The 10,968-nt window shown below is 37.4% G+C and overlaps 1 protein-coding gene across 2 annotated transcripts in view; it reads right to left on the bottom strand.

Annotated features, from left to right (window-relative positions):
- Positions 1-5,414: 5,414 nt before the first annotated feature.
- Positions 5,415-10,968, bottom strand: part of LOC127415629 (fibronectin type III domain-containing protein 1-like) — a 66,308-nt gene continuing 60,754 nt past the window's right edge. For both annotated transcript variants that reach the window (XM_051654391.1, XM_051654392.1), the window contains 5 exons: positions 10,234-10,313; positions 10,071-10,100; positions 9,350-9,511; positions 8,956-9,078; positions 5,415-7,665 (listed from right to left, as the gene is read on the bottom strand). In XM_051654391.1, coding sequence (XP_051510351.1) covers positions 7,550-7,665; positions 8,956-9,078; positions 9,350-9,511; positions 10,071-10,100; positions 10,234-10,313 — 511 coding nt within the window. In that variant the 3' untranslated portion in view covers positions 5,415-7,549. The remainder of the gene's footprint in view (positions 7,666-8,955; positions 9,079-9,349; positions 9,512-10,070; positions 10,101-10,233; positions 10,314-10,968) is intronic.

The raw sequence follows: 10,968 nt of genomic DNA, 5'->3' as shown, positions 1-10,968 counted from the left end.
TTTTGTAAAAATCCAAATAACTTTACAGATCTTTATTGTAAAGGGTTTAAACAATGTTTTCCATGCTTGTTTAATGAACCATAAACAATTAATGAACATGCACCTGTGGAATGGTCGTTAAGACACTAACAGCTTACAGACGGTAGTCAATTAAGGTCACAGTTATAAAAACTTAGGACACTAAAGAGACCTTTCTAATGACTCCGAAAAACACCAAAAGAAAGATGCCCAGGGTCCCTGCTCATCTGCGTGAACGTGCCTTTGGCATGAGGACTGCAGATGTGGCCAGGGCAATAAATTGCAATGTCCGTACTGTGAGACGCCTAAGACAGTGCTACAGGGAGACAGGAAGAACAGCTGATCGTCCTTGCAGTGGCAGACCTCTTGTAACAACACCTGCACAGGATCGGTACATCCGAATATCACACCTGCGGGACAGGTACAGGATGGCAACAACAACTGCCTGAGTTACACCAGGAACGCACAATCCCTCCATCAGTGCTCAGACTGTCTGCAATTGGCTGAGAGAGCCTGGACTGAGGGCTTGTAGGCCTGTTGTAAGGCAGGTCCTTACCAGATATCACCAGCAACAACATCGCCTATGGGCACAAACCCACTTTCGCTGGACCAGACAGGACTGGCAAAAAGTGGTCTTCACTGATGAGTTGCAGTTTTGTCTCACTAGGGGTGATGGTCGGACTCGCGATTATCGTCGAAGGAATAAGCGTTACACCGAGGCCTGTACTCTGGAGCGGGATCGATTTGGAGGTGGAGGGTCCGTCATGGTCTGGGGCAGTGTGTTACAGCATCATCGGACTGAGCTTGTTGTCATTGCAGGCAATATCAACGCTGTGCGTTACAGGGAAGACATCATCCTCCCTCATGTGGTACCTTTCCTGCAGGCTCATCCTGACATGACCCTCCAGCATGACAGTGCCACCAGCCATACTGCTCATTCTGTGCATGATTTCCTGCAAGACAGGAATGTCAGTCTTCTGCCATGGCCAGTGAAGAGCCTGGATTTCAATCCCATTGAGCACGTTTGGGACCTGTTGGATCGGATGGTGAGGGCTAGGGCCAATCCCCCCAGAAATGTCTGGGAACTTGCAAGTGCCTTGGTGGAAGAGTGGGGTAACATCTCACAGCAAGAACTGGCAAATCTGGTGCAGTCCATGAGGAGGAGATGCACTGCAGTACTTAATGCAGCTGGTGGCCACACCAGATACTGACTGTACTCAGGGACACATTATTCCATTTCTGTTAGTCACATGTCTGTGAAACTTGTTCAGTTTATGTCTTAGTTGTTGAATCTTTATATGTTCATACAAATATTTACACATGTTAAGTTGGCGGAAAATAAAAGCAGTTGAAAGTCGTTGTTTTTTTTGCTGAGTTTATATTCCACATCCAAAATGGGAACAGAGAAAATCCAGATTAACAAACTTCAGTAACTCAGTAATTCTTTGTGATTGTTGAAATGAACCAAATTACAAGGCAGCTGTAATTGCTTGGGCAACTACCTTGGTTTTGCCTACAGGTTCACAAAAGCATTTGGCCAAAATAAGAACACTATGTGTGTAGACATTAAAGGATTAATTCACACAAAAATGAAAATTTGCTGATAATTTACTCACCCTCAGGCCATCCAAGATGTATCCGAGTTTCTTTCTTCATCAAAACAGAATTTAAGATTTTTAGGATTTCATTTCAGGCCTCCTCCTTTAAACAATGCAAGTGAACTTACTCCATTTTTTGACAGGCCAAAATGCATATTTAGGGTGCATCAAAATAATCCACACGACTCCAGTCGACAAATATAGTTCTTCTGAATCCAAACGATTATTTTTAGAAACAAAACAATGCTTGTATACTTTTAAACTACAAATGTTCGCTTCCGTACATCTCTGTGACGCATGCTCATGAGAGAGATGACGTTGGTAAGGTCATGCGTCACGTGGAGGAGGAGACAGGAAGCGCGTCATTGTTTACAAGATGAGCGCTGTACAAAAGTTTAATTGTCTTTGCTGTAGATTTGTATTTGTATAAGTGTATTGTTCAAAATGGTCCTTTGTTGTGTGTATCTTGGATGCTTCAACCTTCAGAAACACAAAAGAAAATGCACGCCGGGAAAAATATTAACTTTTCGTCAATTGCCTAAACATGATCATGAGCGATTGAAGCTCTGGCTTATCACGCTGAAGCTGGATATCAGTACACCCCTACATTCAAATATTGGAGGGTGTGCAGTGAACATGAGGATTTCAGACCACTGAAAGAAACAAAGGGTCGATATCTGAATTCATCGGCTGTGCCCGTGCTGTTTTTCCAGCAAACGCAGGTATGTGTGAAAATGTTGTCATTGTCACGCCTCCCTCGGGCTCTGCACCTCCCTCAGCGAGATTTCTAATTCACCGCATTTCTAATTAAACCCGATTTCTAATTCACCGCACCTGTACTCAATTCACTCGCTCATCACTGCCTGCTTAAATAAGTTTGTGAAGCTTCTCTTCTGTGTGATATCACCTGTACCATTGATCTCACTGTGTAAACCCTCAGAATCTCAGTAAACGCTCTCGCACATGGTTTCAATAACTATGACTTGCATGGCTTGAATTCCTGACAGTCATATAGCCTATATATTTCTACTAAAGAGATAACGCAACGACATTGCTCTGAAATAAAGGATGGTTATTTACTGTAGTAATGTTTTTTTATTATTATTTGGAAATGTTTTTTTATTTTATATTGTTTTGAAATTGTTTTTGACTGTTTTGGTTTGTGAACAGTGCTTGGTCTGTGGTCTGTGCAAGTTTCTCTTGTAAACAATGACGCGCTTCCTGTCTCCTGCTCCACGTGACGCGTGACCTTAACAACAAGCTTACATCATCTCTCCCATGAGCACGTGTCACAGAGATGTACAGAAGTGAACATTTGTAGTTTAAAAGTATACAAGCATTGTTTTGTTTCTAAAAATAATCAATCGTTTGGGTTCAGAAGGACTTTATTTGTCGACTGGAGTCGTGTGGATTATTTTGATGCACCCTAAATATGCATTTTGAACCGTCAAAAAATGGAGTAAGTTCACTTGCATAGTTTAAAGGAGGAGGCCTGAAATGAAATCCTAAAAATCTTAAATTCTGTAAATTATCAGCAAATTTTCATTTTTGGGTGAACTATTCCTTTAATGGGATTGTTTAACAGAGTTAACTGCCTCAAATATGTGGTTCTTTACAATAGTGAAAAGGTAATGATTCCTTTTTTATGACAAGAAATTCCTATTAAGGCTTCATTTATTAGACTTTTTCATAATTTTCAAAACTGTTTGGAAAATAAGCAGTACACTACATTTACAATACGACCAAATTAAACATTGAACAAAATTCAGATCTCTGTAAATTTGGTTAGCATATGACCTTTGATGTCTGAAGTACTTTTATGCCACAGAAACTTAAACTATAACAGACACACATATAGGCCAAAATTATTATACATTATGATTTCACACATACACGCTGCAGACCATATCAGCAGAAAGATTAAATAAAGATCTTTTAGTAGCCTCCAAATTGCAAATCAATCATTAAATTCATTTAAATGATCAAAAGTGATGCCTTACAGTATTTTACAGGCATAAAATTTAAAAGTGCACTAAGTAAAAACATTTTTTTAAAATAGTATAGAATAAGAATAGAAAAAAAAGAGAATAAAAATACTCCTAAAGAAATTAATACTTTTTACAAGTCTGTTAAAAAATGATGTATTTTCACATGAGAACATACTAAGAAGACAACCACTGTATGATATGTATAAAATCACTTCATCATAAAATCTGATCAAATCGAACGTGATTAAATATTGACATGACAATCGACATTGCAATGATTGATATGATTTTGTAGTTTTGGCAAATTAGTTCTGTCTAATGAGCTCTGGCATAGACAGCAGAGCCACCATGTGTGGTCATGTTCAGAATGATCAGTGAAATTATGGAAAAGGAACCAACTAACTTTAAAAATGAGTTTTATTTTCTATGACTTATTAAAATTTCTAAAATAGATCTCCTTGACTTCAATGCAGTCTCTCTCTCTTCCTCTTTCAACATCTTAAGCAGATGTGTTTGTCCTTTTTTATTTGCCTTAACAGTGTTCTGTTTTTTCTCCACTCTGTACTCTCTTAGGGAACTGGCAACAAACCCACATCAAACTCATTATCTTTAAAGACTCAGAAGTGGATCCATTCTAAATTTCTATTAAATGACAGGAAGTTTTAGATTCTTACTGTGTTTCAGATTGATTTGTGATTTGGCTTCCACAGACATACAATTCATCGGTTGATTGAATGAAGGCAAGCTGAGAACAATTGTTGTAAACTCTGCATCTTGGGGTCAAAATGAATAGATGTTCTCATAACTTTAGTTATTATCTCTTCTTGAAAAATAACCATTACACCACCAAACACTGGAAAACCAAATAAGAGAACCCTCAGGCATGTGGATTGTGACCGGATGCCAAATAAAACATCAGTGTGTTTTATTTCATGATAAGGAACTGCTGTACTCAGAGATAAGAAACCTTGCCTTTTGTCTCTCTGATTTATATCCAGTTTATGCCAAAGTAAGACTCATTATAGCAGGCATGCCAAATGATGACACATAATTACATGACTACATGCCAGTCGTTGAATTGACATGCCAGAATCATCATTTGATTATTTGAAACAGTGGGGAAAGCGTTCTGCCTTCTTAGACAAATGATGGGAATAATCAAATTGATTAATGTAAAAAAGGGATATAAACTATAATATTTATTGCATAATGTGTAGGAGGAAGGACTGCCGTCTAAGATTTTGTCATTTTAAAATTATAGCCTTTTAAATATGTCATAATAAAGGGTTATACTAAAGCACCTCATCCGAAATGGATAAAAAGATTTAGATGAGAAGGATCAGTTATAACCACCTATTATAATGTGGAAAACCCACAACAGCTGCATAACCACAAACACATACATTTCAATCGGAAAGAATCCAACCATTCTTCACTATGTGCATTCAGCATTAGCAGAGTTGATGGAAATATAGACATATTTCCATCATAGATGTATTAATACATTGACTATAATTCTTCCCTTTTTATACTTTTTTTGTGTGTGTGTGTGTGTGTGTGTGTGTGTGAAAAGTATAATGTATTTATAAAGATTTTGTAGCAATGTGAGTCTTCAGAAATGGCACAAAAGTGATTAGCATTAATACTGATTAATAATATAATATAAGTAAGGGATAATCCATGGCTAGGTGTGCATTAAATGCACGACGTGGAGGCGAAGATCCACCCAATGCGAAGCGACCACACACTTGGTCAAATAAATGCACGATACAGAAATAGTAATATCCACAGAATGTAGAGGGGTTGGCACTCCAGAGAACATGTATTATTTAATTTTTATTAATTGTCATTTTCACATTAATGTGGAAAAACCGACATTACAAACAGTGACAGTAAAAGTAGCACTTACTGTATAATAAGCGGAAAACCATTCAAAACATTCTGGAACCTGCAGATTTTGACCTCTGAGACATTGGTATGGTATCCATCAAGGCTGCACGATTGACTGAATAAATGAAATCACAATTTGTCCTTGCATGGTAGCACTTCACCGCAAAATGCTGCCTGCATTTTGCAAACAAACAGCACTTCTCCTTCAGCGTTTGAGTCAGAGATGTGTGATCGCAGGGGGGCATCTAGTGGCTATAGGTGGCACTTCAGCACAGCAACTTAACATAAACAACACATTACAGTATAAATCGTCTTGCATCGATTTGCAGGACACATTTAATAGGCCCTGATTTCATTCTCTCACCCTCTGTGCAAAACAAACTGTATTCCATTATATTAGCTATGCTGATGAAAGTGGTTAGAAAATGTTTTCAGTTGCAATAATTCACTCTGCTTGCTCTGTAATGTTATGTTGCTATGGTTACAAACAGTGCATTGATATCAAACGGTGATTCAAACTGATTGGAACTACCTTTGCATTCAACGGTTTGAAATGCACGCATTCCAGCCAATAAGAATCGAGTATTAGAACAGACCATGGTATAATATAATTAGGGCTGTTGATTCAAAGTGTTACTTCGGTGCGATTAATTATATAAAAAATAAAGTGTAAAAAAAATTACACAATTAATCGTATATGGGCCGTATTAAGGAAATTCAAGCTTAAAGTACAACCTGTTTTCAGCAGGGAGCAGTAAGCGGAACTGCAACTGTATAGGCAATGCACAGCAGTACATACAAACCACCCACAGTCTTGTTTGACAGCACAAGACTAGAACACATTCTTTCATTGAAACACAGCTGGACAGAGCACAATTCTGAACACAGGAATTTCGAGACGTGTTTTTCTAAGTTTCAAGCTACTTTTAACTTGATACAGCAACCTAAAAATGTTGTGTTTATGACACAACTCAACCAAAGTGAGACGCTCCAAAAATATCTGTCTGATGCATATGTACATTGACGAGTCCTTAGAAAAGCCCTATAATAAATCTCTCTCGGACAGACTGACAAATGCAATTGCTAAATGAATGGCTGTAGGCTGTAGGCAAATGTTCAATATTATGGAAATGAACAATATATTCGCCTAACGGGGGCGGGGTGTTCCCCCTTTCCCCCTTAGTTGTTTTCATTGCCCACTGGGCCCGCGGTCGTTTTCAAGGTTCTCTTTCGGTCAGCCATCATGGGCTCTCTTTAACCTCAGGCTCCAGTTTGGCTTCACTCCCTGCTGATTAAAAATTGACAGATAGATTGACAGCTCTAACGTTTATATGATATATGAGATATGATATGATATGATATATTATATGATAATATCACAGTCCTGGCTCAACCTACATGAAAATGAAGTTTAAACAGCAATAAACTTTGAAAAAATGTCTGTAGAACCAGTTTTAATAGCAGAGGAAGAGGTAAAAGTTTGATTTTCTCTATAGCACCTTTATTCAATTTTTAACCATTCCTGAGCAAAATAAAACATATTTTATATTGCCTAATATGGGCAATACTTCCATACCAACCTTTGGTAAGAAAAAAAAAAAAAAGTTATAAAAACAACACACATCACTCACAGAAAATTTGTTACATCATTTGCGAATCAGCGATTCACACATTTTTTTGTCATTTGATTTTGTGCTTTGATATTTTAAGTAGCCTACTAGTGTTTCTTTGAAGTTACTGTAAGGTTCCAGGTGGAATTGAATCTGAAACAATTAGATCACTGAACACATGAAATAAAATAAGAAACCACTGTTATTAAACTCAATACACATGCTGCAATATCCTCATATACAGACTGATTTAAAAAAAAAAGTGCTTGATTTCGAATATGTAAAAATTAGTGTTATTCAAAGTACTATATTCCTTCCATCAGAAGCAGTTGTTATATGATTTAGGTTTTGTTGCCATGGTGAGCAATAGTTCACCTCTTTGAATGGCTGATAAATAAAGGGAAGAACATATTGCCTGTGGAAATGTCCTTTTGGATTTTCCTCGTTACCACTTCCCGGGGATTGGAACTCCACACTCATACCAGCCCACGAAAGGATTTGGTGTGCGCCTGCCGATAGCACCAAAATTCACTGGCTGTTGTCTATCTGAACGATAATAACCTGAAATACACAAAAATACATTTTGTTACAATGATTGAATGCCAAAATGTATATCTTGCTTTTTAAAGGTGTCCAACCCAGTTTTCTTCCACTTAGCGCCTTTTGTTTACAGTATCTGTCAAAATAATAGTTGACATCCACTTTAAATTATGAAGGGGAAGAGAATTTAATGAATGTGCAAGTTACACCGTGGTCTCAATTTGAAAAAAGGGGCAATTGGCAAATTTTGATTGCATGTGAAAACTGGAAAGACAAAATGTTCTATCCAAATCTAGAAGAAACTATACTTTCTGACATTTTTTTTTTTTTTTTTTTGCCAACTTGCTCATAAATTAAAGCTCAGGTGGGCATATTTACACCTTCACTTTACACTCTTTAGACCTTGATGTCATGTAATCATAACTGGAGTTCTGTGGCTTTTAGTCCATGTCTAGCTTTGAAGCCATCATTATAGTGTTACAATTTGACTAAATTAACCTTTAGCAGATATACACATTTAAAATGTACAATGACCACGTTTGCATGCACTTAAGAAAATGGTTTATTCCAGGGTTTAAGCAGAAAGCACTGTTCTGCAACGTCATTTAAACAAGAATGCTGATTTCCTTACGCCGTTTAAGGGATTAAAAGAAAGCGGTTTAACAAACCTAGGTTTCTCTCAGAAAATGTGGCCTATTGTGGCCATTTAAACGCATAAGCGGTGTTCTCATAGGTGTTTGAAGAGTGCATTGCATGGAACAGACCGGGATAACAAACGTCATAGGATGGAGACCAACAACAAGTCAACACAGCAGAAAGAATTCAACATTTCTGGGAGCACAGTGAGAAAATAACATACACTATAAACTATACCCATTTACACACACCAATGTAAAATACTGACTGTCCCTCACGTCTGCATACATGCGCTGGTACATTACAGCGAAGCAACAGAGAATAAAATAGCATCGTATCCCATGTTTGTTATTTACACAAGTGTCACAGGAAAATTATGTTGCTGTGGAGAAAGCTGTTTACTGACTGAGCCGCATGTATACCTGAGTAAATAGTATGCCGCTTATACAGTATATGTAAACAGAAAAGCTCTTTTCTCACAGTAACCTGCTTTCTTGCAATAAGCCGCTTTCTGGTGTCCACATAAATGTAGCCAATGGCTCATCTTCCACTACACAGATTTTTGCCCAATCAAATGTTCTCTAGAATGAAAATGTCCTGCCTTCTAATACCACCTGCAACCAACTAGCAAGTATCAAATCGTGGCAGTATCACATTCGCAAATCATTGCAGTACCTTGAGCTGTGGATAGGTGGAGGGAGAGATTGTGTGGTCCTGTCCTTCCATCTAGATGGGAGTCCACAAACTGGCAGTGGTCCTCTCCATGGCCAAATGAATCAGCAATGCTGAAGAATGTTTCTGAAATGGTGGAAAACAGTTCTAGCTTGACTATTCCCCAGGACCCAAACCACAGACAGTGCATTGTATTTAGCTAAGGGAAACTGTGGTTTGGATGGAAACTTCCCAAGGCTTAACACCAGCACTTCAAAAATAGGTTGCTCCAGATTACATACACAGTGGAATAACTGCATTAGATTTGAAGTTGTAACTGCATTTTGATGGAGGCAATAAACAAATAGCACTGATAGGGATAAATAGTATCACTCAATATAAAGAGAAGGGTCAATACCTCTCAGTCCATCTCCCATGAAGATCTTATAGCGCAATGAGTTGCAGAGGACAACACCTACAAACTTTCTATACCAGGTGCGCTTGACAAACTGACTTCCTTTACAGGAACTGTGGGCAGGGTTATACCTAAATGAGAATGGGATCCAGATAGGCTCCCCACCTAAAGAGGGGATGAAAGTCAATGAGGTTTAAAAATGCATTTTGATTACAATAACTGGCAATTCAGTAGGTAAATATCAGAACCATTATTCTGCTAAAAAAAAAAAAGACTATCTTAGACCAACATGAATTTTCATGCTAGTCGAGGCTGGTTTTTGATGGTTAGTGCTGATTTGTTGCTAGTCAAGCTGGAGGACAAGCAAAGCCATGCTGCTCACTTGCTAAACCAAGCTGGAAAAGCAGGGCAATCAGTATGTTTCTTATGAAGCTTGTTGACCAAGGGCAGTCTTGCGAGTTTAGCTAGTTAGGAAAACTGAAAACCAATATATTAGCATCACATGTTGGAAATGCAGATGGAACTTTTTAGATGTTACTTTGTAAGGGGCTCTAGACATACAGGAACATTGCATGTCATGCAATTTGTCTAAGTATTAAGTAACTATGTATGAAAAAATTACAGACATTACAGTATGATTTTCTGTAAAGCTGCTATGAAACAATGTGTATTGTGAAAAGCACTATACAAATATTCATTTTTAAATGGAAAAAAAATCTCATACCTGGGGGTCTCTCTATGAGAAGAGGGTCATCTATATATATATATATATATATATATATATATATATATATAAAAAAAACAAAAAAAAAAAAACATTTACAATTTGAGGTATGAGATTTTTGCAAATCCAACCTTAATGAGGGTTCAAATAAAAGAAGACTCACCTGACTCTGTGACATACGTTAAAGTTTCACTAAGTGGCCCCAAACCAAAGATGTTTTTTGCTTGAACTTTGAAGTAATACCTAGACACAAAAAGTGAAAACATAGAAGTATAAAATCTATTATTTTAATTATATAATAGTTAATTCAAGTTAGGATTTTATGACTAAATATTACAGTAGGGAACATTAAAGTAAAGTAAAGGGAAAGGGAAGTGAAGGGAAAGGAAATGAAAGGAAAAAAGGAAAGAAAGGAAAGGAAAATTAAATGGAAAAGGAAAGGAGAGAATAGGAAAGGGAAAGGAAATGAAAGGGAAAGGGAAAAGAAAGGAAAGGAAAAGGAAAAGGGGAATGGGGAAGGAAAAGGAAAAAGAGAAGTAAAGAAAAAGAAAGGAAAATGAAAGGGAAAAGGAAAGGAAAGGAAAGGAAAGAGAAAAGGAAAATTAAATGGAAATGGAAAGGAAAGGAATGGAAAGTAGAGGAAAGGAAATGAAAGGAAAGGAAAGGAAAGGAAAAGGAAATGAAACGGAAAAGGAGAAGGGGAAGCGGAATGGGAAAGGGAAAGAAAAAGGAAAAGGAGAAGTAAAGTAAAGGAAAGGAAAGGAAGGAAAGGAAAAGGAAAATGGAAGGAAAAGGAAAGGAAAAGAAAGAAAAAGGGAGTAAAAGGACACAGAGTTGCAAGATGGTACAGTCACCCTCTGGTGAAAAGAAAAGGCTAAAAAAGAGTAATGACTAGAAG

The sequence above is a fragment of the Myxocyprinus asiaticus genome, chromosome 25, assembly GCF_019703515.2.
Source record: "Myxocyprinus asiaticus isolate MX2 ecotype Aquarium Trade chromosome 25, UBuf_Myxa_2, whole genome shotgun sequence".
In the NCBI taxonomy this organism is placed as follows: domain Eukaryota; kingdom Metazoa; phylum Chordata; class Actinopteri; order Cypriniformes; family Catostomidae; genus Myxocyprinus; species Myxocyprinus asiaticus.
The sequence above is the reverse complement of the archived record's forward strand: the minus strand, read 5'-3'. Positions and strand labels throughout refer to the sequence as shown.